We start from the raw sequence: 26,235 nt of genomic DNA, 5'->3' as shown, positions 1-26,235 counted from the left end.
CATGTTAAACTGTGAGAGAGAGAGAGAGCATTCTTAGCAGTGAATGTATGATACAGATGGAGAAAAAAGAGAGAGGGAGAAAGTCACCAATGTTTGGCAAAGGATGTCAGAAAGAGATTTTTTAGAGTTTTAACAAAAAATTATCTACTGGTCGAGTGGTTTTATTATCTAATGATAATAGACCATTATTTGTCTATGAATGAAAATACGTTATTATTTCAAAATAAAGTCTGATTTAAATTGATATATTCCTTACACACAAAATGATATTATATAATGATATTGTATAAATTTATTATATCATTAAATAGTTTTGAAAGAATGTGGTTGACAAAATTCTAAAACACTTTATTTTTATTTAACAGGTTGTGATTCAAAGATTAGACATGGACAGAGCAAGCTCCCCATGTAAAGTACATCAGTGTTCTAAGTGTCCGGGGGACACAGAGTACCATTGTGTATCGTGTCCTTGTGATCTGTGTCCCCAGTGTAAAGAGAACCATGTAAAAGATCTCCAAACAATAGACCATGATGTTGTGTCACACCGTGATAAAATCAACTACCGGTACATCCCAACACAAGAGATCTGTGTGAGACATCCTGGCCATGTTTATACAAAGTACTGTGAACCTTGTCAAGTTCCTGCCTGTAATAAATGCCAACAACATAAAAAACACAAGAAGATAGATGTTAGAACAGCCTATAAAACAAAGCGACAACAACATAGAGGAACCATTCACACCATCAGAAGTGAGGCTCTCTTTTACAGACCTGTTCTCCTGACAGGAATCAAAACTGATGTCAAAACATGTCACACAGAATTCTCCCTCTTTCAATCAGAGATATCAACAAAGGCCCAGACACTGAAGCATCTCATAAATAAAGCGAGAAAAGATTTCATGTACAATGTGTTTTGTGACTTTGACTTCAAACACAGATGTTTAAAACAGATGATAAAAATGAGCAGACATATTGTCAGCCTTCAGGAATATGAACACAGATATGTACAGCCAGCATTCACATTCAGTGCACTACAATTCCTCTCCTCCATAAAGACAACCCTCCCCCAGATACATCTTACACTCCACACCAGCCAGCTCTCCATGACTGAGTCACTCAACAAGGAGGATGTGATGGAGTCACTGAGTGCAATCCAAATCAAAGAGAGAGGAAACCGATGCGTAGGAAACCAGTGTCTGCTGAAACTGACGTCTGGTGCTGAGCTCCATCAATCTCTCACAGTGAAAGGTTTTTATCATTGTTATCACATTTCCTGTGTGACATCAGACCGGGTTTGGGTCAGTGATGATCAACGCAATCTCATCTTGACAGACGCAACAGGTGTCCTTCTACATCGTGTGGAGGATTCATCGAGTGGTGATGGATCACACACAGTGAACAGTGAGAGTGAACTGATTTATATACATAGGAATGATGACATCAACAAACTGTCAAAGGATATGAAAACAACCACCACATTTATAGAGAGAACAGACTCTACATGGAGACCAAGGTGTGTGTACTGGTCCCCGTCCACTGGGGATCTACTGGTCGGGATGTGTTATATACATACAAAGACAGGCAAGGTAAACCGGCACAACCAGAGTGGACAACTCACACAAACCATACAACATGACAACACAGGACGGGAACTGTATAGTAGACCTTACTATATAACAGAGAACAACAATGGGGATGTCGTGGTGTCTGTCTGTATATCTTTTATGTCTGGTGCTGTAGTGGTGACAGAGCGTGGAGGAAGACATCGTTTCTCCTACACAGGACATCCATCAGGATCAGGACTACGGCCACATGAAATCTGTACTGACGCGCTGTCACACATCCTGGTGTGTGATGGTAAAACCGACACAGTACAGATGATAAATAAGGACGGTCAGTTCCTATCACATCTACTGATAAGACCATCAGGGATATTCTCACCACAAAGCCTGAGTTATGATGTCAACACTCACCGTCTCTGGGTCGGATCACAGGACAACAACACGGTGGTTATATACAGGTATATCACCAGACAGGACGCTCTGACAGGTAAGTCTTAGTCATTATCATTGTAAATTATATGATATGTAGTTACAAGTCAGACATATATAGGATGAGATCTTTATCATTTGTCAATAAAGTGTAAGTACATATTTGTGTATAGACAGTCAACATCACATGCATTTAATGAGATGCAAATACATTACTTGTCTGTAATAGATCAATTACTTAGATACATGAATATGTTGACAATTTCTTAATTAATAGATTAATTAGGTACCTTTACCAGTTTATGTTTGTTATTAATTAATAAAGAGTCTGTATTGATACATTATAACAGACAAACATTGCTGTATCAATCATTATACAAGACGTGATGTTTGTAATCAATCTGTTCCATCTGACTGTTTGTGTCTGATGTTTGTAGATCTGAATCCAGCCACTGCTGATGTGATGGAGTCACTGAGTGAAATCGCAACCACAGGGACAGAAAAACCACAGCAAGGAAACCAGTGTCTGCTGAAACTGATGTCTCCCCCTGAGTTACTTCACTCTCTCACAGTGACAGGTGTTGATGGTTGTTTACACATTTCTTGTGTGACATCAGACCGGGTCTGGGTCAGTAATAGATACAATCTCGTCTTGATGGACGCAACAGGTGTCCCTCTACATCGTGTGGATGATTCAGGTAGTGATTATTTATTTGGATTACACACAGTGAACAGTGAGAGTGAACTGATTTATATAGATTGGTATTATAACATCAACAAACTGTCAAAGGATATGAAAACAACCACCACATTTATAGAGAGAACAGACTCTACATGGAAACCATGGTGTGTGTACTGGTCCCTGTCCACTGGGGATCTACTGATCGGGATGTATAACTATATGACAGGCAAGGTAGCCCGGTACAACCAGAGTGGACAACTGACACAAACCATAGAACATGACAACACAGGACTGGGACTGTATAGTAAACCTATCTATATAACAGAGAACAACAATGGGGATGTCGTGGTGTCTGACTATGCCTTTCTCTCTCAGTCTGGTGCTGTAGTGGTGACAGAGCGTGGAGGAAGACATCGTTTCTCCTACACAGGACATCCATCAGGATCAGGACTAGGGCAATGTGGAATCTGTACTGACGCGCTGTCACACATCCTGGTGTGTGATGGTAAAACCGACACAGTACAGATGATAGACAGGGATGGTCAGTTCCTATCACATCTACTGATAAGACCATCAGGGATATTCTCACCATACAGCCTGAGTTATGATGTCAACACTCACCGTCTCTGGGTCGGATCACAGGACAACAACAGGGTGGTTATATACAGGTATATCACCAGACAGGACGCTCTGACAGGTAAGTCTAAGTCATTATCATTCACATTAATTAGATATAGCTAACTAAGACACACAGTCCGTGTTAATTACATGTATCAGTCAATAAGATACATGTAAGACATGTTTATCTGTGTGATAGTTTGTCAATATGAACAGCTCATTGTTATAATTACAGGGTTAGCTGTATCTATTTCATTTATTAGATGTACAGTTACATTTTATTGTCTGTAGTTAATTAGAATAAAAAATCATTGTAATTAATATGATGAGGCATGTACTTGTAATTAGTTAGTTTGTTACAAGTCAATTGAATTGGTTTAATTAATTAGATGCCTGTAAATATTAAAGCATATACATGTGTCAATGTAATCAGTTAAACTTTTAATTTTTAGACTGATGTAGCTCTATCATTACATAACCTGTATGATGTTAATTAATTAACGGTTAATTAATGACTTGTTGTAGATGAACACACACTCCATCCTGATGGGGAGGTCTTGTCCAGCTCAACATCAGCCGTAGAATGGAGATAGCTTGGATATTGACAGGTTGTAAATGTTTCTGTACAAATCTAGTCTGTTCTCAAAACCACACATGTTGTTTAAAATGTCACTTTGTTCAACATCTGCAGCTGAAATTGAGCTGTGTATAATTCACATGGACTGTAATACTGACTCCTGTTTATTTCACACTTTGTGATCATCCAAACATGGCTGTCTGTTGCTGAGTGAGAAATATGTTATACAAATTTTACTTTGCTGAATATGGATTAACATAAACACAAAAGAGATATTCATATGAAGTCTATAATAACTGAATAATAAAAAAAGGGGGGGAAAAACAGAATAATTAAATATTGTAATAGATCTTTATCAATTTGAACATTTGGTTATCATACCGGCGTTCTGAAGGAGAGGGGGGTATACTGTTTTACCCTTGTGTTTCTGTCTGTCTGGCCGTCATTCTGTCTGTTTGTATCAAAAATTTGTCACATTTTTCTCAGCAACTATTCATTGCAGGTGCTTGAAATATTAATACACTCTTTGTTAAGGCATATGGAATCTATTTTTGCGGACATTGATTTCCTGTTTAATGGTGAGTGTTTATATATAGCCTAAATTTTCAAACAAATTTTCGTAAAAGATTTCTCAGCAACTATTCATCGCAAATGCTTGATATTTTACACACTCTTTTTTTAGGCATGCCATACGTTGGGATCTATTTTTGTACCAATAAGACGTCAACTTCCTGTTAAAGTCAACTTTGCTTATTTTGTATATTGACATCAGAGCGGGGGTATTACTAATGAGCATTGACTCACAGATATCTTGTTTTGCTGATACTGTCCTCATTTGAGTGATATCATGTTGTGTTGATCATTAACTACATCATTCATTAGTTATCTGTTTCCTGTAGATGGGCCAAATTTACCTGACCTTGAGGGGAGAAAAAAGAACAACTTCCTTAAAATCCTTACAGAGGAAGACAGAAAACAGACTTTGGCTACGTAGACCACTGATTAATGTAATATGATGTCCTTATCTTCAAGTACGCACTGACCCGAGTCACTCATGTCACTAATGCAATTGGTCTTTGTCCATCGTCGTGTGGTGTCCATCGTGCGTCTTTCCTTTACAATTTTACATTTTTAACTTTTTCTTGAAAACTAGATGTTCAATTGTCACCATTTTTGGTTTGAAGCATGTCTTGAATACAAAGAATCTGAAATATGAAAATTATGACCCTACCACCCTCAGGGCCCCATGGGCAGGGCTTAATATCCAAAAAAGGCCAAATTGTTCTTCTCTATTCTTTGTACCAAAAAATTATTTTTTTGAGAGGGTATTGATGATGCAAAATTTCTCTGACTCCAACCCCCCCCCCCCCCCACTTCATTTTCATGAATAAATGTTTCGAACAGCAACAAATAAAAGCGGATTGACAGTCAGAGGAGTCTCAGATTAGAGAGTGAACTTCCAAATGCAGCTTACAATACTAACATCAGACTCTCTGACTTGTCAGTTTAAGGGCTGTGGTACTCAGGTGACCGTCAAGGCATGTGTGCCTTTTGTTTAATAGCAGATGAAATGCATTTTGAACCATATTTTAATTTTTTTCATGTATATGGACAAATATTTAGATCCTAGAATTTGTGAAAGACCAAATACTGATAAATTTGAAGAATTGATTATCTGTGGAGTGACTTGTTTTTAAATAATGCATCATTATTTGAACCTGTCAGTGTGTTCTATGTACATGAACTATACAGTAATCACTTATCATACTTTTTTATCATTTTATTTCACAGTATGTTTTCTGTTTAAAATATGTGGTCTGTGTACATTAACTATACAGTAATTTGTTATTTTACTTTGATATCAATTTTTGGGACCAAGTTTTCCAAAGGAGAAATCCAGTTATTTAAATGGTCAAAAGGGCACCCCTATTGTACGGCTAACTCCTCTTACAGTTTTTAAGGTGGCTCTATACACCCAATGTTTATTTCAATTTTCAACAGAAGACCACAAAACATATGCTTATCAAATATTAAAATGATGAAAGGAATACCATAGGTATTTTAAAAGAATTTTTTAATGTTTTTTGTGTTTTTGTAAAATGATTTTAAAAAAATTAAATATCAACAAATTGAGAGAACTGTTTTTGTCATTTGATGGATATTTCCTTTGGACATCTAAAAAAAAAATAACACTTCTTGACATTCAAAAATGTTATTATTGCAATTTTTTTAGTATTTCCCCAAAACAATATTTTTCATATTTTCTTACTCTGTTGCAATTTTTTTTTAGCTCACCTGAGGTGAAAGCTGGTATTTACCGAAAAAAAGATGTGAATAAAAATTGACAGATTTTCATTTTTTTTAGCAAGATCTACTGTACTTAGTTGTCAAGATATTTTGATTTTGATACTGTATGCTAATTTGATCAGAGTTAAGACAATTGATGCTCAAGTGAGCGATGTGGCCCCTGGGCCTCTTGTTTTAATATTTCCCTAAAACATAATTTTTCATATTTTCTTACTCTGTTTACAAATCATCTGAAAAAGTTGCTTGATGTTATAAGAAAATGTATTTTGATAACTGTGACATAAAAAATTGAATGAAAATCATTGCAAATAAACACAAAAAATATTTTAAATTTTATTTGGTATGAAAGTTCCTCAGGTAAGGGTTATCGTTCCTAAGTTCCACCATGGGGACTTTTCATTTCTAAGTTGAAGAAAATTTCCTAAATATAATGTTGGAATGATAAATACATACGTATTTCATTATAGGCATGTAAAAGTGAATATATTCGCTTTAATAAAAAAAACTAAGTCACACAAGCATTCTGAGAGTATTGCATAAGCAATACACGTCCCCTACCGGTTTGTGGAAATTGTGAAAACAATGCATAGAATATCGAACCCGAACATTAAAAAATTGGAATATAAAAAATTAATTTTCTCGAAAATATGTCAACCAGACGCTACAAAAGTGTAAATTTGATCTGTAGTTTGACGTTTTGAAGCTGTTCAGCTTGGTCGGGTGTAAATGTTACTGGTTCTGCTACCCTAACAAGAGATATTGTCATTAATTTTATTTATGTGTATTTATAGATAAAGACAACTTACAGAAAGTCCTGAAGTCAAGTTAACTTAACAGAATATGTTTTAAGATTTTTGTGATCGGCTTCACAGTTGTGTCCATATATGTGAGGCATCCGGCAAATTTAGCTATTTGCGCACGCGTTGCGCCTTGCACTATTTTATTTACTATGCAATGACAACCATATGTAAATATTTAATTAGACGTAGATTACTATGACCAGATGCATCTCCCATGCAAGTTAGATTTAAGTTAGATACAGGACCTGCACCAAAAGCTTTAACCACGCCCGGAAGCCGACGCCAACACCAAAGCGAGGGGCATAACATAAGCCCTCCCCAATTTCATCTCGGTGAGCTAAAAACAAATTTTAGTACAAATGATGCCATAACTTGTCAGAAGAAAGATTTCTCTTCTAAGGAATATACTGGTACTGTACCAGTTATCGGCTAAGACCAGATATCGGCTAAACTGTGGGTTCGGGTTTATAGCACGCAAACATTTGAGATTTTTTAATTCAGTCGTCTGTTTTGAATAAAAAAAAGTAAGTTTGCTTGAAAACTTTCTTCAATATGTTTTAAACATGAGCTTTAACGATCATTGTTTACCGCTGATTTACATCTTTGCACTTTCAGCTGTGGGGGAAGTGACGTAATAGGTTAAAAATAGAATATGACCTCTTTGTGATACGTAATTATATCCCTTCTTTGATTTGGCATATAATATCATTACATATAACATTTATAAACAAAAGGAACTCACTATATTCCGAGAGATTTGTGGCGCAGTTAAACGCCTGATTGTATAGTTATGTATTGATTAGCGTAAGATTTTGTGTATTACCGTATGCGCGGGTATGATAAGGCAACTTTCAGCGATCAAATTCCTCTGATCGATATGACGTCACAATAAGCAGCATGATGTCATATTTTACTCAGAAACATGTCGATTTTAACTTTATCTCTGGTTTAAATTATAAAAACTACAGGTATAAATATCACTAAAAACTCTTCTAACTGAATATAGCTTCGATTTCTCTCTAATATGTTTTACGGTGCGACCGTTGGGGCGAGCACAGCATGTGATCAAACAATGAATTATAATAAATTAATAAAATAAAATTAACAGCGTGAAATTTGAATGCCAAAAAATAAAACATACATATTTTTCAGTAAATTTTCATTATTCAGTTTATAAGATTTGTTATAATTTATTTATTTATATGTATTTATATGTTAAAAGAACATGGTGTTGCCCCCCCCCCCCCGCATGTAATAAATGGAAGTGAAAATAAAGAAACCATTGAACTGCTAAAGAGCTGAAGGATTAGAATTTTCATGATTAATTTTTCTTTTTGCTTGCAAAGATTTTTTGGACGAGGCTGCCATCCACCAACCCACCCCCTTTAAAAAAAGGCGCTGCTACATATAACGTTACGTTTCAGGAAATTACCGTAATTATAGTGAATAAAATATTTGTGAGCATTCATCCAAATTAGTGCAATTTACAACTGTTTCCTGTATCTGAAGAAATGTCCTTATTCGTCAGCTGTTCTTTATCTTAGCCTTTGCAAGATTTTGAGAGTATTTTGGTCATTTCAGCAGATTTACAATAACTTCAATTAGAGTAATTTCCCCTTATCAGTGCTTATTGTGACGTCAAAGCTGACGTTGGTTAAGTGTCGTCTTACTCTTTAAAACTCCCCTGAGAAATAAAAGTATGCGAAGTATACTGTTTTATTTACTTAAAAAGCATGATGTTCTTAAAATTACACATCTTATAAGCTTTTCAAAGGTTTTACTTTGATTCTCGGGAGAACGTGATGTTGGAACGTGAGGTTGGAAACCATTGGTACTATGAATTGTGGGTCAAAATTTACTGACTCCGAAAAAATATATCGGATCAATGTGTAAACGTTTGTGACGTCACACGATTATTTTTGATTGAAAGTGTACTGAGGTGAACTTTAGAGGTAACATTGACTGTATGTCGCTTACATCGTTATTGTTTTTACTGTCTAAATTTGTCTTGCTGATTCTCGTGAGAGTGTGAAGTGATAAAATTTGCCATGATTACAGGGAACTACTGGGACGATTAAAACGATGCATTACTGGTCCGATTTACCGACGCCAAAAAAATCCGTTGAATGAATGTGCTACTATAGTCCGAATTTTCTATTCACACACGCCTTGCCGGTAGAGCTCGCTTCGCGCCGGCGCTGCGCGCCGGCGAGCTGCGCTCGCTATTATGTATAATTATCATTGATGACGTCACAAGCATGTTTAGCAGAGAAGATCATGTCGGGAGACAAATCATCGGAATGCAGTGTAAACAATGCCGAAATAAGACTTATTTAATACAGATACCTAAGATTTAGATGAGTGTCGGTTAGGATATAATCAGGATAATACAGGCATGGATATTTTGTTTTATCAGCGAGTGTTTTAAGGTAAGCATATCGACATTTATATGACTTGACCATCCTTTCCTCTGTCAGTGTGTACAAAGAAAGGCAAAAGTGTAACACTACCCCGGATATTATGCAAGATGACTTTGGTAAATATCAACGGTATATGACCTAAACTACTTGAAAAGTGCTGCTAGAATCCTGTGCTTCGTTGTTTTAAATGAAAAATACGTAGTATTTTCAATGAAATTATAGAAGTTGAGAGGGTTTACGATAAATATTTACAGTATCTTTTTTATGCGATTAACAATAGGATTCTAGCAGCAATACCAATAAACATGAACTAATTGCCGATCGAATTATAGTGGCAAACATACAAATAAACTTCGGGGTAGTGTTACACTTTTTCATTTTTTGTTAAGGTAAAAAAGTGATCTATTTTTAACTGTCACGTGATACCATGGCTCGGCAGCTTCAAAGATCGAGTCGATTCCGAAGTAGAAAAATGATATCTTTGGGAACACATTCACTTGGTATTCATATTCAGCACTGTTTTCATAAAAATGAACAGTTTTTAAATTGATCATAATTTTGACGGTCATTAAACTCGCAGTTGCCTTAACCTACCCGCGTGATAATAAACGAATAATTTTATGAGTTTTGTTTATGTATAATAACCCCTACGACCTATAGGCTGACCCCGCAAGGGACATAATTCAATTTACACTTTGCAGAATATAACATCAACATGTACAAGGATTTTACTATGTTATTATCACGAAGCCGATAACTGGTACAGTAAATCATAAAACCTCGGCAAATTCGGGGCGTGTTAAAAAGCACAGAAACAATATGTTTTGGGTTTTAAATGATGGTGTAATCTAACCGATGGATAAATAAAGAGTTCACAATTTAAAGTATGAAAAGTTTTATTCCAATATATCAAGAAATAAGGAAACACGAAAAGAAAACGTAAAATTATAGCCGATAACTGGTACAGTGCCAGTATAGTAGGTCAATTTATGTACAGGACGACAATAATTCAATTTTACTTCAATTAAAGATTATTAATGGCTTTTTCCATAAAATAGGGCTAACAGAAATTTAAAAAACACGATATTTATTTTCGTTCAACAGAATCTCAGCATGAAAATTAAAGCTCGTATTGCTTTAAGCGGTTGTAGGTGTTGTTCCAGGCCCTGCTACCTTTACAAGAGATAAGGTGATTGATTTATATGTCAGAAACTAACTTGTACATATTGACAAAGACAAATACAGAAAGTTATAGTCCTGAAATCGATTAAGAATGCTAAACGTTATCTTTGTTAAATAGTTAAAGATTTAGCATATAAGTGTAGCATACACAAAATGTTTTTAAAAAGATTTTTAAAGTTGCTTGATTTGCATAAGTAATCGCTGTAAAGAATCACAGTATACAAATTAATGAAGCATCAAATTCTCTTTATTTTTAGCTCAAAGCTGAAAGCTATTTAATAATAAGTTTTCATTATTATTTTTTGTCCATCTGTCAGTTTTTTATCCATTTGTTTCCACGTCTGTCTGTCAGTCTGTCCGCTTGTAAATATTTTTTACTTCTTTTATATAAAAGTTTTACTTAAAGCGAAAATTTCCAAATTGAAGGTAAAATGTTGAATTTATCAAGGCAGATTAAAATAAATGAAGGCGCATATGTAAATATTTTGACTTAAGAAGATAAATAATTAAGTCAGTTAACACACTTTCCTTATTTTATCCCACGGAGCTTCAAATGCCGACTTGTCAGTGTTTATTGTTCCTGGTTACCTAAGCAAGAGATAAGGTGATTGACTTATATGTCAGAAACAAACTTGTACTCAGAGATAAAAAAAAATACAGAAAAATAAAGTCCTGAAATCATTTTAACCAAAGTTATCGATTAAGAATGCTAGTGCTGAGCGTTATCTAGGTTAAACAGAGTACAATTCAGAGTTTAATACATAAGTGAGAATATTAGTGTAGAACATGCAAATTTAATTTAATTAACATACTCTATTGCTGTAAAGAATCACAGTGAAGCGATGATACGAATGAATAAAGTTTTATACCTTCTCAGGAGCTAAAATCTAAAACAAATTACTGATTTCTTTTTGTTTATGTCTGTTTTCCTGACTGTGTGTCCTTCTGTCTGTAAGTTCGTCCGTTTGATATGTGTTGATAATTCTCCCAAATGGAGGTCATAAACAAATTTCAATATTACAAGCTTAAGGGCATACCCTTATTTGATTAAAAATTTTAAATGATAATTAAATTCTACTTTTCTGGTAGATTCTGAAAAGTGCTGCTGCTTTGTATAGAGTTCATCTTTTATTAGAATAACTATCAAAGAGTGAGCTCCGGTTGGAATTTATATGACCTTCGCTTAATATTTTACGTATTTATTTATTCATTCATTCATTCTGTAGATTTTATTGAAGCAGCAACACATTTTAATAAATTCTACATTCCCTTAATTTATATCCAAAAGATCGAAATGATCTGTTTAGTGTATGCCCTTGTAAAAAGCGGATTTAGAAATGCTTCCCGATGTGAAACACATCAAACCTGTACATTAAACACTCTAGAAAAGAAATAGACGCTCTAAAAAATAATAACATGCCGAATCAAAACGGGGATAGTAATGGGATTTAATTGTATAATAATTGTTTTAAGGACGTTGGATCCTGCGATCAAAAGTCTCTAAGTTTTTTTCTAAAGTATTTTTTAAACATCTACACACATATCTAAACCAAAATTCAAAACAAAATTGTGTGGTCTATATGCTCCTTTCGGTGCTATGGTGTATTTAATATGACCTTTCTGCACTGAAACTGCAAATTGCACATAAATCGCTTTTCACTCTATAATTTTTTATCAAAATGAACCATGATATCAAAAACAAAATTACATATTTAGAATTAATAAAATTAAAATTATCATAATAAAAAAGTTAGCAATTTCTTCACCTTATTGATATTTTGACCTTTTTGCACTGAAAAAATACTATTTTTATTCATAAACGAGTCTACATGCAATTAAATAATTTAAAAGTCTTAAACTTTTTCTCAAATTATGACAGACTTGTCAAAAGAAACTTAAATATTCAGAAAATGAAACCAAAAGTATGGGTCTATAATGTAAATTTTGAGATATGGCATGAAATTAGCTAATTTTAGGGGAAAATTTGAGTTGATTTTTTCTTTACTTTTATGAAATATCACTTAAACATGCCAATATATGTCGATAGAAATATTGAAATATTGTTGAAATATGTTTTTTGAAACAACACGAGGATATCCCAATGCATAAACTATCTGAAAATTTGGTCTGCACGGAAAATAAGAAAGCTAAAATTACGGTACTCTAAAATAACTGAGTTAAGAAAAATGTTCATTTTCTTCTTAAAAACCTTCCGCCACAAAATATAGTCCCTTACTACACTCTCTAAATATGGAATTTTTCCTTCACTATTTCATTCAATATATTTTATTTGGCATTGTAAAAAAGGATTTTACAAGTAGAATTCATATATGACACAGAATTTCCAGACTTAAGGTTACCCAAAATGGCTACCCAAAATCAGAGGATCGAACCACTTTAAGAATATGCTCCGTTAATTTATAAAATACATTTTCTCATGTTGAAAAATTGATTGATTCGCCTCTCTCTACACATAGTATGCGTCACAATTTACAATATGACGTCACATCGACAAGTGCACCGCGATCAGTCTGTTGTTTATATTTAAGGTATCTCACTACTCATGTTTTGATTTCATTGCGCAGATGATCATTATATTTAAAATGAATATGGTTTAATTTATTTAATCATCACAGATAGATTATTATTTCATAATAACACAACATTCATAAAGAAAATCCATTTGAATTCAAGAAATAAACAAGTTTTTTGGGGAACTATTTTTTCGTGCGGAAGGTTTTTTAGACGAAAATGACAGAAACAAGCAATTTTATGAATTTTCAATATACTTTTCTTTTTATTATACTTCATTCGTTATTCACATTTTTAACATTTGATAGGTTTGTAACATATTCTATAGGTTCTGTGTGACATGTACAAAATCAAATCTTGAGAATGTGATAGCCGTTTAGCATAAAATCATGCATATATATAGAACATGTCTGAATTTTTTAAAGCCAAATTTTGCGAGAATTTTACCTTTGAAGCCCTATATCTAAAATTTGACATCACTGACCCCCATGTTATATTATGTCAAAATGATACTGAATACATATTTAGGCAAACTGAATTAATCTTATAAAATTCTTGATATTCAAGAAGTTTTCATTTCAAATCAAATTGTAACTATTATAGAAATTGTCTATTTTAAGTGCAAAAAGGTCACAAATTTTTTTTTGCAGCTTTGTACAATTTTTTTTCGTAATCCCTCTATTCAGTGTGACCATTGTGCATAATTAAAAACAATATTTGAAGAAATAAGTTTGCTTAATCAAAATTACTGACAACAAACCCTAATCAGGATGGAATTGCATTTTAGGTGCAAAAAGGTCAAATTAAAGGGGCCATAACTCAGAGGGATGGATACTGATCCCCCATTATCTTTGTATTTTTTAAGTTTATTTTGTCTACAAATTTCAATGATATACTTCTCAAGAAAATCTTGATACAACAACATTGAGGAGTGGGATACCTTAAATAATTTAATTCTGGTTGTAACGCGCTTTCTGATTGGCTAAAAAGATTATTTTATATCGTATAAAGAATGTTGCCTACGTCATAGTAAGACTAACGTCAAAAACGTATCAATACGCCTGACGTTACGTTTGAATTTTGTGAAATTTTACGTCATTTTAAAGTTCAAATGACCGTTTTTATCTACAATGAAGAGTAAAAAAATTAAATTATAAGCAACGAATTCAATATTTATTAGTTTTATACGATATAAAATGGTTTGAAACAGTTAACGCTTTTTTATAAACCGCTTCGCGGTTTATAAAGCGTAAACTGTCCCAAACCATTTTATATCGTATAAAACAAATAAATATTGAATTCATTCCCTAAGAAATAAACAACGTTATTTAGTGAACATGGCGTTATGAATAGCAATTGCTCTGCTGGCATATTCCATGATGCGCGTCATTGAAAAGTATATGACGTCACACCTTTATGACGTCATAGTACGCCAACAGTTAGGTGCATAAATCATGGTATAGATAGGAAGTTATCTTTCCTTATACATTGAATTTTGTACATGTACATGAAAATATAAAAATCAAACACTTTAATTTTATTTAGGCACATTTTTATCATACAATTATAAATAACATTTGTAATTGATTAAAATTAAATAAGGAATAAGGAATACTTTGAGTATTATGAGGTGATAATTTTGGTCGGGGCGTGATCAAATCCAATAAAGCCCGAAGTGTTTTATGATAGATTTGATCACGCCCCGACCGAAATTATCACCTCATAATATTCAAAGAATGATTCCTTATTACTTATATTTATATAATTTTAAGCCATTGTACAATTAAATCTTTAACTATAAATAAGCAAACCCCACCGTCGCCTCAATTTGGCGTCATTTGTATTATGGGTTATATAGTACAAAATCGATACGTAGTGTGATCACAGACAAAGACACTGGATGATGTAAATATATATGAATAAAACTAATATGTTTTACGGTGCGACCGTTGGGGCGAGCACAGCATGTGATCAAACAATGAATTATAATAAATTAATAAAATAAAATTAACAACGTGAAATTTGAATGCCAAAAAATAAAACATACCTATTTTTCAGTAAATTTTCATTATTCATAGTTTATAAGATTTGTTATGATTTATTTAAGAAATAAAGTACGAGTTTTCGTGAATGTTGCAGAATAACCGCCGAGGTTGAGAAATGTTGTTTTGAAATATAAAAGCCGAGGCTTTTATATTTCAAACAACATTTCGAGACCTGCAACATTCACGATAACAAGAACTTTATTTCTATTCTACTAACAGCCCAGTATTTCTTCAGATCGTTTCTCCTATAGAGAGACGATCTAGGTCATTTTGACGGCTGTTCCGGGTAACCCCAACGGTTTTGTTAGTAATGTTTACATGTGTATCAATCAAAGGAATCACATGCAGACGACAAAATTTTTCTTTGGATTTTTAATACTCTTCACTTATTTATAAAATATCTTTGAATCACATTCCTAATACCGAGCGCAGCGAGAGGCGGGAGAAGCCCGCCTCGCGAAGCGAGGATTAATGGTAACACGTATATATAAGAAGATCATTGAAAAATGAAAGTTGAATCAGGGGTACTAAGGCCAAAAAAAATTTCTTCCAGCCCTGGGCGCCGCCATATTGGCAGCCATTTTGTTTTTAAAAAGTTAGTTCGATCATTGATTGACTGGTACTTATCGATGTTTATTGCCCCTGAACTCGGTTAAATAAGTTCCAATGTTTCATTAGAAGGTAATTTGAATTAAAAGAAATTAAAAAGGAAGCCAGATAAGTTTCAGTAGTGGTTCAATCAAGAAACACGACTTGTTCTATGTATGTCTTATCAAATTATCAGATGGAAAATAAAAACATTAACGTCAAGGAATTAACTGATCTTTTAGATACTTAATAAAATATTTAATTTCATTACAGCGGCATTCATATGAATTTAATTGATGAACAATGAAAGAAGAAATAAAAAAGAGTTCGGAATCACGTAACTCTCTTCGGCTATTTACGAAGACAAAACTTGAACGTTTTACGTCTGAAATATGACGTCATAATGTAGACTGAGCACGCGACGTTTAGTTAAACTTTGGCTATTGTTAATGATATGTGTAGGCAACCAGGCGGATCCTACTGTATGCGTTTCAAATAAATTTTGCTCTACAAAAATCAAACTCCACTGTGTTAAATCTGCGCTCCGTCCAACGGTCACACCGTTTACATATTATTTTAAGGGCAATTTGATACGATTATTACTACTATATGTTATATATTTTATGTAAAAACACGCATTGAAAATGTGCTAGGGAGGTCCTAGGAACAGCCGAATTGATCTCTTAAAAATAAACATTTGAGGCAATACACATCGTTTTGACTGGAACTAACACGTGAAATTGACATGGTTTTAAAACTTTTTACGGTTTGAAGTTGTACTTTCATGATAAGTGCGAGACAAATAGGTATTTCTGATCTGATAATTTACTGATGACGTTCGTGGTATATTGGAGAATAATGTCCGCGGCATCTCTTTGATCTCGGCAATAACTGTAGTAGAATTATTTATATGTAGAACAATAGTTTAATCTCAGATACAATGTTGTTAAATAATAAAGATTTTAATATATAAATATTCATTGCACTGCATCTCCTCTTTTAAAGTGATTGTGATTATGATTGATTGATTGATTTCCCCCTTTTTTTTGCAGTAGACATTTTTTCTTAAACTTACAAATAAAACTTGACTCATCATAGAGCTCCCCCCATGCTAAATTTTTTTTCAATCTATACATAGAAAATCGACTTACCATGGATTTGCCCCTCCACTTAAAAAAAATAATTAATGTTTAATTTCATTTTTAATTTACGCTTTAAAATATTTGCTTATCATGTTAAAAGAACATGGTGTTGTCTTCCCCCCCCCCCCCCCCCCGCATGTAATAAATGGAAGTGAAAATAAAGAAACCATTGAACTGCTAAAGAGCTGAAGGATTAGAATTTTCATGATTTATTTTTCTTTTTGCTTGCAAAGATTTTTGGGATGAGGCTGCCATCCACCCACCCACCCCCTTTAAAAAAAAGGCGCTGCTACGTATAACGTTACGTTTCAGGAAATTACCGTAATTATACCGAGCGCAGCGAGAGGCGGGCGAAGCCCGCCTCGCGAAGCGAGGATTAATGGTAACACGTATATATAAGAAGATCATTGAAAAATGATAGTTGAATCAGGGGTACTAAGGCCCAAAAAAATTTCTTCCAGCCATGGGCGCCGCCATATTGGCAGCCATTTTGTTTTTAAAAAGTTAGTTCGATCATTGTTTGAGATCATTGTTTGACCGGTACTTATCGATGTTTGTTGCCCCTAAACTCGATTAAAATGTTCCAGTATTTAAATAGAAGGTAATTTGAATCAAAAGAAATAAAAGAGGACACCGAATAAGTTTCAATAGTGCTCCAGTCAAGAAACACGACTAGTTTTATGTATGTCTTATCAAATTATCAGATGGAAAATAAAAAGATTAAAATCAAGGAACTGACCTTTATATACTGAATAAAGTATTCAATTTTGTTACCGCGGCATTTATATGAATTAAATTGATAAACAATGAAAGAAGAAATTAAAATTTTTTTCGGAATAACGTAACTCTCTTCGGCTATTTCCGAAGATAAAACGTGTATTACGTTTGAAACATGACGTCATAATGTAGACTGAGCACGCGACGTTTCGTTAAACTTTGGCTAATGCTTTGAGTAGTCAACCAGGCGGATCCTACTGTGTGCATTTCAAATAAATTTTATTCTTTAAGAAATGAAGATAATAATTTTTCTATTGATCGACGTATCAAAGAAAAAATTGACCGGAAAACTTCATCAATGCGCGTAGCGCATTGATGAAAAAGTTTTCCGGTCAATTTTTTCTTTGATACGTCGATCAATAGAAAAATTATTATTTTCATTTCTTATCATTTAATAAAACATTTTCAAATAAAAAAATGTGAAGTGTCATTGATCAAAAATGTAAATAATGTAAATGAAGCGGCGCGTATGAATACAAAACAACAACAGCAACAATATTCAAAATGGATGCGCCTTCAGCTGATGCAGAGCTATTGAGCTGAATTAAAGGATTAAACACAAATAGTGAGTTAAAATCTGAACCGACTGAATTTAAAACGAAAGGAAAATACATGCGATAACTTGTGATATTATTCACTGTGCAGAAAAACTCGTAATAAAACTAGTTTTCATGTGAGATCGCTGGAATATGCAACTGGACATAACCATCCAAGAAAAGGCGATCGTGGATGAAAATAGCTGATATGTCGACAGAGAATAGTATGTATAAGCGACTTTTGTAAACGTTGTGGTAACTAGATAGCCAGTGATGTACTTAAATGGTATTTCTGCCGCTTGCAATGCGCCGAAGGAGTTGATGCATTACTCATAGCTTTTCTTTACGACGCTTATTCTGATGACAGATCGTGTGTAAATTCAATCGTTACCAAATTTGAACAGAAGTGTTACCGTGAAAGTTTATAGGCCTATATGTTCGTTATAATATTCCTGGAAAAGGAACAGCCAGCCTCGCTGTAAATGTTGATTGATCTCAAGCAGACGAAATCGTGAGAAGACGCTTTTAAATTCTCTATTTCGTGAATAATATAATGTGTTTTGTTTATTTTTGAAGGTTAAACTTTCATTTTTTTATATTCACAAGGTTGCATTTTTTTTGTTGACAATAAAACAGTCACAACTTTACATTTTGTTGACAGTGTTTATCTTGGAAATTCCCGTTCTATAAATAGTGTTAGATCAGTTGAGAAAAGTAGATCCGGCAAAAATTTTATTGATGCAGGTATCAATAAAATGTTTCGACCAATCAGAAGCGCCGATATCTCATCAAATGAATAAATATTAAATGATACAAAAATCAAAGTGCACTGTGTTAAATCTGCGCTCGGTCCAACGGTCACACCGTTTACATATTAGTGAATAAAATATTTGTGAGCATTCATCCAAATTAGTGCAATTTATAACTGTTTCCTGTATCTGAAGAAATGTCCTTATTCGTCAGCTGTTCTTTATCTTAGCCTTTGCAAGATTTTAAGAGGATTTTGGTCATTTCAGCAGATTTACAATAACTTCAATTAGAGTAATTTCCCCTTATCAGTGCTTATTGTGACGTCAAAGCTGACGTTGGTTAAGTGTCGTCTTACTCTTTAAAACTCCCCTGAGAAATAAAAGTATGCGAAGTATACTGTTTTATTTACTTAAAAAGCATGATGTTCTTAAAATTACACATCTTATAAGCTTTTCAAAGGTTTTACTTTGATTCTCGGGAGAACGTGATGTTGGAACGTGAGGTTGGAAACCACTGGTACTATGAATTGTGGGTCAAAATTTACTGACTCCGAAAAAATATATCGGATCAATGTGTAAACGTTTGTGACGTCACACGATTATTTTTGATTAAAAGTGTACTGAGGTGAACTTTAGAGGTAACATTGACTGTATGTCGCTTACATCGTTATTGTTTTTACTGTCTAAATTTGTCTTGCTGATTCTCGTGAGAGTGTGAAGTGATAAAAATTGCCATGATTACAGGGAACTACTGGGACGATTAAAACGATGCATTACTGGTCCGATTTACTGACGCCAAAAAAATCCGTTGAATGAATGTGTATTCCGAGTGTATTCCGAATGGAGAAAAGATGTAAACATTCCCCATTAATATGTGTTACGGTGCTACCGTTCTGGCGAGCGCAGCATGAATTACACATACCTTGCATCATTGTCAACTTATAGTTTTATTTCGGTATCAACAAACGTCAAAGAATTTTTGCTCTACAATAAGTATGCCAAAGGTACTAATTTTAATGGTTATGATACATACAGCGCAACCCCCTACCCAGAGAGAGAGAGAGAGAGAGAGAGAGAGAGAGAGAGAGAGAGAGAGAGAGAGAGAGAGAGAGAGAGAGAGAGAGAGAGAGAGAGAGAGAGAGAGCTGTACCTGTTTGTAGGTGTGTAATTTCCCACTTTTAAATTTAATGGTCTGACTATATGCAATATCTACATGATTTTTTGCCTGTTTATTTTTTCATTTTATTCCTTTTTATTTAGTTCAAAATGTCCTATTGCTTATTCCCTCCCTACTCATATACTTACCTGCCTACTGTACATGCATGCACAATTAGCTTAAAATGGGTCGATATGACAGTAAAGTATGGCTTTTGCTGGTATATATATATATAAAATCTCTATAAAAACAAATCATATGTCAATAAGCAGATAAGGCAGGTATCGCAGTCGATACTGAAATAGCCAGTACACTCATTACAGATGTTTGATCCACCTCTAAATTTTTCGCGGGAAATATAGCGCGAGTGCACTGTGACGTCATCCATGACTTTGTTTGTCTTTGTTTACGTTTCTCGACTCAATAAGAAGGTATGGAAGCATGCAACAAATCTTTTGAGTCTCGCCAAAGCATATGCGGTACTCAAAACGTCTCTTCAAACTTAAAGTCACCGTAAATTACGAGTTAAAAGTCGGCCATTTTTGGCATAGCACCACGGGTGAAAACATTAGAGAGCATTATGGGACGTAGACAAAAAATTTTGTTTGATGAACTGTTGGTTAAGCTCGTTCTTTTTCCCGCGCACACTGGTTCTTAGAGCTCGCTTCGCTCGCCGGCGCTGCGCGCCGGCGAGCTGCGCTCGCTATAAATCTCCGTAAGGAATCTGTTTTCGTTCCTGTGAATTTTTCCGAGTGAAAGATGATAATGTGTCAATGAAATTATCTTGGAAAACATCCCTTTCAACTATTTCAATTGCACTTCTTTCACAGGTAAGTGTATTTTTATTAAAAATCGTCCAAACGTGAATCCAAAATATCTTGGGACAGAGTATAGTCCGAATTTTCTATTCACACACGCCTTGCCGGTAGAGCTCGCTTCGCCATATTGGCAGCCATTTTGTTTTTAAAAAGTTAGTTCGATCATTGTTTGAGATCATTGTTTGACCGGTACTTATCGATGTTTGTTGCCCCTAAACTCGATTAAAATGTTCCAGTATTTAAATAGAAGGTAATTTGAATCAAAAGAAATAAAAGAGGACACCGAATAAGTTTCAATAGTGCTCCAGTCAAGAAACACGACTAGTTTTATGTATGTCTTATCAAATTATCAGATGGAAAATAAAAAGATTAAAATCAAGGAACTGACCTTTATATACTGAATAAAGTATTCAATTTTGTTACCGCGGCATTTATATGAATTAAATTGATAAACAATGAAAGAAGAAATTAAAATTTTTTTCGGAATAACGTAACTCTCTTCGGCTATTTCCGAAGATAAAACGTGTATTACGTTTGAAACATGACGTCATAATGTAGACTGAGCACGCGACGTTTCGTTAAACTTTGTCTAATGCTTTGAGTAGTCAACCAGGCGGATCCTACTGTGTGCATTTCAAATAAATTTTATTCTTTAAGAAATGAAGATAATAATTTTTCTATTGATCGACGTATCAAAGAAAAAATTGACCGGAAAACTTCATCAATGCGCGTAGCGCATTGATGAAAAAGTTTTCCGGTCAATTTTTTCTTTGATACGTCGATCAATAGAAAAATTATTATTTTCATTTCTTATCATTTAATAAAACATTTTCAAATAAAAAAATGTGAAGTGTCATTGATCAAAAATGTAAATAATGTAAATGAAGCGGCGCGTATGAATACAAAACAACAACAGCAACAATATTCAAAATGGATGCGCCTTCAGCTGATGCAGAGCTATTGAGCTGAATTAAAGGATTAAACACAAATAGTGAGTTAAAATCTGAACCGACTGAATTTAAAACGAAAGGAAAATACATGCGATAACTTGTGATATTATTCACTGTGCAGAAAAACTCGTAATAAAACTAGTTTTCATGTGAGATCGCTGGAATATGCAACTGGACATAACCATCCAAGAAAAGGCGATCGTGGATGAAAATAGCTGATATGTCGACAGAGAATAGTATGTATAAGCGACTTTTGTAAACGTTGTGGTAACTAGATAGCCAGTGATGTACTTAAATGGTATTTCTGCCGCTTGCAATGCGCCGAAGGAGTTGATGCATTACTCATAGCTTTTCTTTACGACGCTTATTCTGATGACAGATCGTGTGTAAATTCAATCGTTACCAAATTTGAACAGAAGTGTTACCGTGAAAGTTTATAGGCCTATATGTTCGTTATAATATTCCTGGAAAAGGAACAGCCAGCCTCGCTGTAAATGTTGATTGATCTCAAGCAGACGAAATCGTGAGAAGACGCTTTTAAATTCTCTATTTCGTGAATAATATAATGTGTTTTGTTTATTTTTGAAGGTTAAACTTTCATTTTTTTATATTCACAAGGTTGCATTTTTTTTGTTGACAATAAAACAGTCACAACTTTACATTTTGTTGACAGTGTTTATCTTGGAAATTCCCGTTCTATAAATAGTGTTAGATCAGTTGAGAAAAGTAGATCCGGCAAAAATTTTATTGATGCAGGTATCAATAAAATGTTTCGACCAATCAGAAGCGCCGATATCTCATCAAATGAATAAATATTAAATGATACAAAAATCAAAGTGCACTGTGTTAAATCTGCGCTCGGTCCAACGGTCACACCGTTTACATATTAGTGAATAAAATATTTGTGAGCATTCATCCAAATTAGTGCAATTTATAACTGTTTCCTGTATCTGAAGAAATGTCCTTATTCGTCAGCTGTTCTTTATCTTAGCCTTTGCAAGATTTTAAGAGGATTTTGGTCATTTCAGCAGATTTACAATAACTTCAATTAGAGTAATTTCCCCTTATCAGTGCTTATTGTGACGTCAAAGCTGACGTTGGTTAAGTGTCGTCTTACTCTTTAAAACTCCCCTGAGAAATAAAAGTATGCGAAGTATACTGTTTTATTTACTTAAAAAGCATGATGTTCTTAAAATTACACATCTTATAAGCTTTTCAAAGGTTTTACTTTGATTCTCGGGAGAACGTGATGTTGGAACGTGAGGTTGGAAACCACTGGTACTATGAATTGTGGGTCAAAATTTACTGACTCCGAAAAAATATATCGGATCAATGTGTAAACGTTTGTGACGTCACACGATTATTTTTGATTAAAAGTGTACTGAGGTGAACTTTAGAGGTAACATTGACTGTATGTCGCTTACATCGTTATTGTTTTTACTGTCTAAATTTGTCTTGCTGATTCTCGTGAGAGTGTGAAGTGATAAAAATTGCCATGATTACAGGGAACTACTGGGACGATTAAAACGATGCATTACTGGTCCGATTTACTGACGCCAAAAAAATCCGTTGAATGAATGTGCAACTATACTCTGTCCCAAGATATTTTGGATTCACGTTTGGCTTAATTGTTTGATATTTATAAATACCTCAGGATCCAAACGATGTTCATTCAAAAGTATGAAAAATTTCCAAGATTTCTCAGTCAAAACGCCCCTGTTAGCTTATCAGGTTTCAATACAATGCTAAAAAATGTGATGTCTACGGAGATTTTGCAATACAGCAAGCCCGGATGATAACGTTGAAATATTGCGCGATGTATTCCGAGTGTATTCCGAATGGAGAAAAGATGTAAACATTCCCCATTAATATGTGTTACGGTGCTACCGTTCTGGCGAGCGCAGCATGAATTACACATACCTTGCATCATTGTCAACTTATAGTTTTATTTCGGTATCAACAAACGTCAAAGAATTTTTGCTCTACAATAAGTATGCCAAAGGTACTAATTTTAATGGTTATGATACATACAGCGCAACCCCCTACCCAGAGAGAGAGAGAGAGAGAGAGAGAGAGAGAGAGAGAGAGAGAGAGAGAGAGAGAGAGAGAGAGAGAGAGAGAGAGAGAGAGAGAGAGAGCTGTACCTGTTTGTAGGTGTGTAATTTCCCACTTTTAAATTTAATGGTCTGACTATATGCAATATCTACATGATTTTTTGCCTGTTTATTTTTTCATTTTATTCCTTTTTATTTAGTTCAAAATGTCCTATTGCTTATTCCCTCCCTACTCATATACTTACCTGCCTACTGTACATGCATGCACAATTAGCTTAAAATGGGTCGATATGACAGTAAAGTATGGCTTTTGCTGGTATATATATATATAAAATCTCTATAAAAACAAATCATATGTCAATAAGCAGATAAGGCAGGTATCGCAGTCGATACTGAAATAGCCAGTACACTCATTACAGATGTTTGATCCACCTCTAAATTTTTCGCGGGAAATATAGCGCGAGTGCACTGTGACGTCATCCATGACTTTGTTTGTCTTTGTTTACGTTTCTCGACTCAATAAGAAGGTATGGAAGCATGCAACAAATCTTTTGAGTCTCGCCAAAGCATATGCGGTACTCAAAACGTCTCTTCAAACTTAAAGTCACCGTAAATTACGAGTTAAAAGTCGGCCATTTTTGGCATAGCACCACGGGTGAAAACATTAGAGAGCATTATGGGACGTAGACAAAAAATTTTGTTTGATGAACTGTTGGTTAAGCTCGTTCTTTTTCCCGCGCACACTGGTTCTTAGAGCTCGCTTCGCTCGCCGGCGCTGCGCGCCGGCGAGCTGCGCTCGCTATAAATCTCCGTAAGGAATCTGTTTTCGTTCCTGTGAATTTTTCCGAGTGAAAGATGATAATGTGTCAATGAAATTATCTTGGAAAACATCCCTTTCAACTATTTCAATTGCACTTCTTTCACAGGTAAGTGTATTTTTATTAAAAATCGTCCAAACGTGAATCCAAAATATCTTGGGACAGAGTATAGTCCGAATTTTCTATTCACACACGCCTTGCCGGTAGAGCTCGCTTCGCGCCGGCGCTGCGCGCCGGCGAGCTGCGCTCGCTATAATATCTTGTATTTTATTTTAAAATTAAGATAATTTATATTAAACACCACAATTTTTTTATTAGAAATATTCACTATATATATGACTAAAAATCTTTTTGTAATTGTTGAGAATTCGCTACCTGAAAGTCTATGGGGGCATTTGCGCATACAGACAGAGCAATTGCGACTATAGTGTTATGATTGCAGCTCCTCCGAATGGGCTTACAGTGGGAAAGAACAATGGATATGCAAATATATATCGTTGTTGGACTTATTTGACAACAAGGTTGCACGCATAGGTGATCTTTAATGTAGTTTAATGTTCTCGTACCCATAACAACCGGAATTTTATTTATTAGCATTTGTGATGACGTTGTTTTATGCGATGTCATAGTTAACATTTCCCGTACTTTCCGGTCGGCGCGACCACAAAGTTAACAGTGCTGCACTCTCCATCTGTCTGCTTGTCAGTCTGTGTGTCAGAGATAAACAAATACAGAAATATAAAGTCCTGAAATCATTTTAACCAAAGTTATCGACTAAGAATCCTAGTGCTGAGCGTTATCTATGTTAAACAGAGTACAATTCAGAGTTTAATACATAAGTGAGAATATTAGTGTAGAACATCAAATTTAATTAACATACTCTAATGCTGTAAAGAATGACAGTGAAGCGATGATACGAATGAATAAAGTTTAACACCTTATCAGGAGCTAAAATCTGGAACAAATTACTGATTACATTTTGTTCATGTCTGTTTTCCTGTCTGTGTGTCCTTCTGTCTGTAAGTTCGTCCGCCTAAAACTTTACACAATATTCACTTCTTCTCTAGAACAATTAGATTAATTTTAACCAAAGTTGGAACAAAGCTTTTCTAGGTATAGGAATTTGAATTTCGTTAAACTAAGGGGACAAACTATCTTTAAAGGAGAGATAAGCTTAAAAAGCTGAAAATGAGATGCTTCTCTTTAATTCGTTTTTGACTTTTAGAGAGAACTGATCAGTCTGTAAAATGTACATTGGATCAAATATCAAATGTGTAACCAAATCACTTTTTTGTCAATTCTGATAAGTCAGCTCTTTTTGAATACAAATATACACTGTACAAGGTTATCCAAGATCGTGTATGTTTTATGCATTTTATGACAATTTTAGTAAGAGGTGTTAACGCGACTTCGACGTAGCTCGTCGAAAACGTCACAATTCATGATCACGAACGTCAACTTTTTTTCTTGGCATTAATTTTTTTCTTCTATAC

The 26,235-nt window shown here is 34.4% G+C and overlaps 1 protein-coding gene across 1 annotated transcript; it reads left to right on the top strand.

Annotated features, from left to right (window-relative positions):
* The first annotated feature begins 343 nt into the window (after window positions 1-343).
* LOC117683904 (uncharacterized) lies at window positions 344-6,500 on the top strand. The gene is made up of 4 exons (XM_066073724.1): window positions 344-2,049; window positions 2,429-3,370; window positions 3,817-3,899; window positions 4,768-6,500. Exons 1-3 carry the CDS (start codon window positions 387-389, stop codon window positions 3,882-3,884), a joined length of 2,673 nt encoding a protein of 890 aa, XP_065929796.1. The 5' UTR covers window positions 344-386; the 3' UTR covers window positions 3,885-3,899; window positions 4,768-6,500.
* The last annotated feature ends 19,735 nt before the right edge of the window (window positions 6,501-26,235 follow it).

The sequence above is a fragment of the Magallana gigas genome, chromosome 10, assembly GCF_963853765.1.
Source record: "Magallana gigas chromosome 10, xbMagGiga1.1, whole genome shotgun sequence".
NCBI lineage: Eukaryota > Metazoa > Mollusca > Bivalvia > Ostreida > Ostreidae > Magallana > Magallana gigas.
Note: the sequence above shows the minus strand (reverse complement) of the source record. Positions and strands in the feature narration are given on the sequence as shown.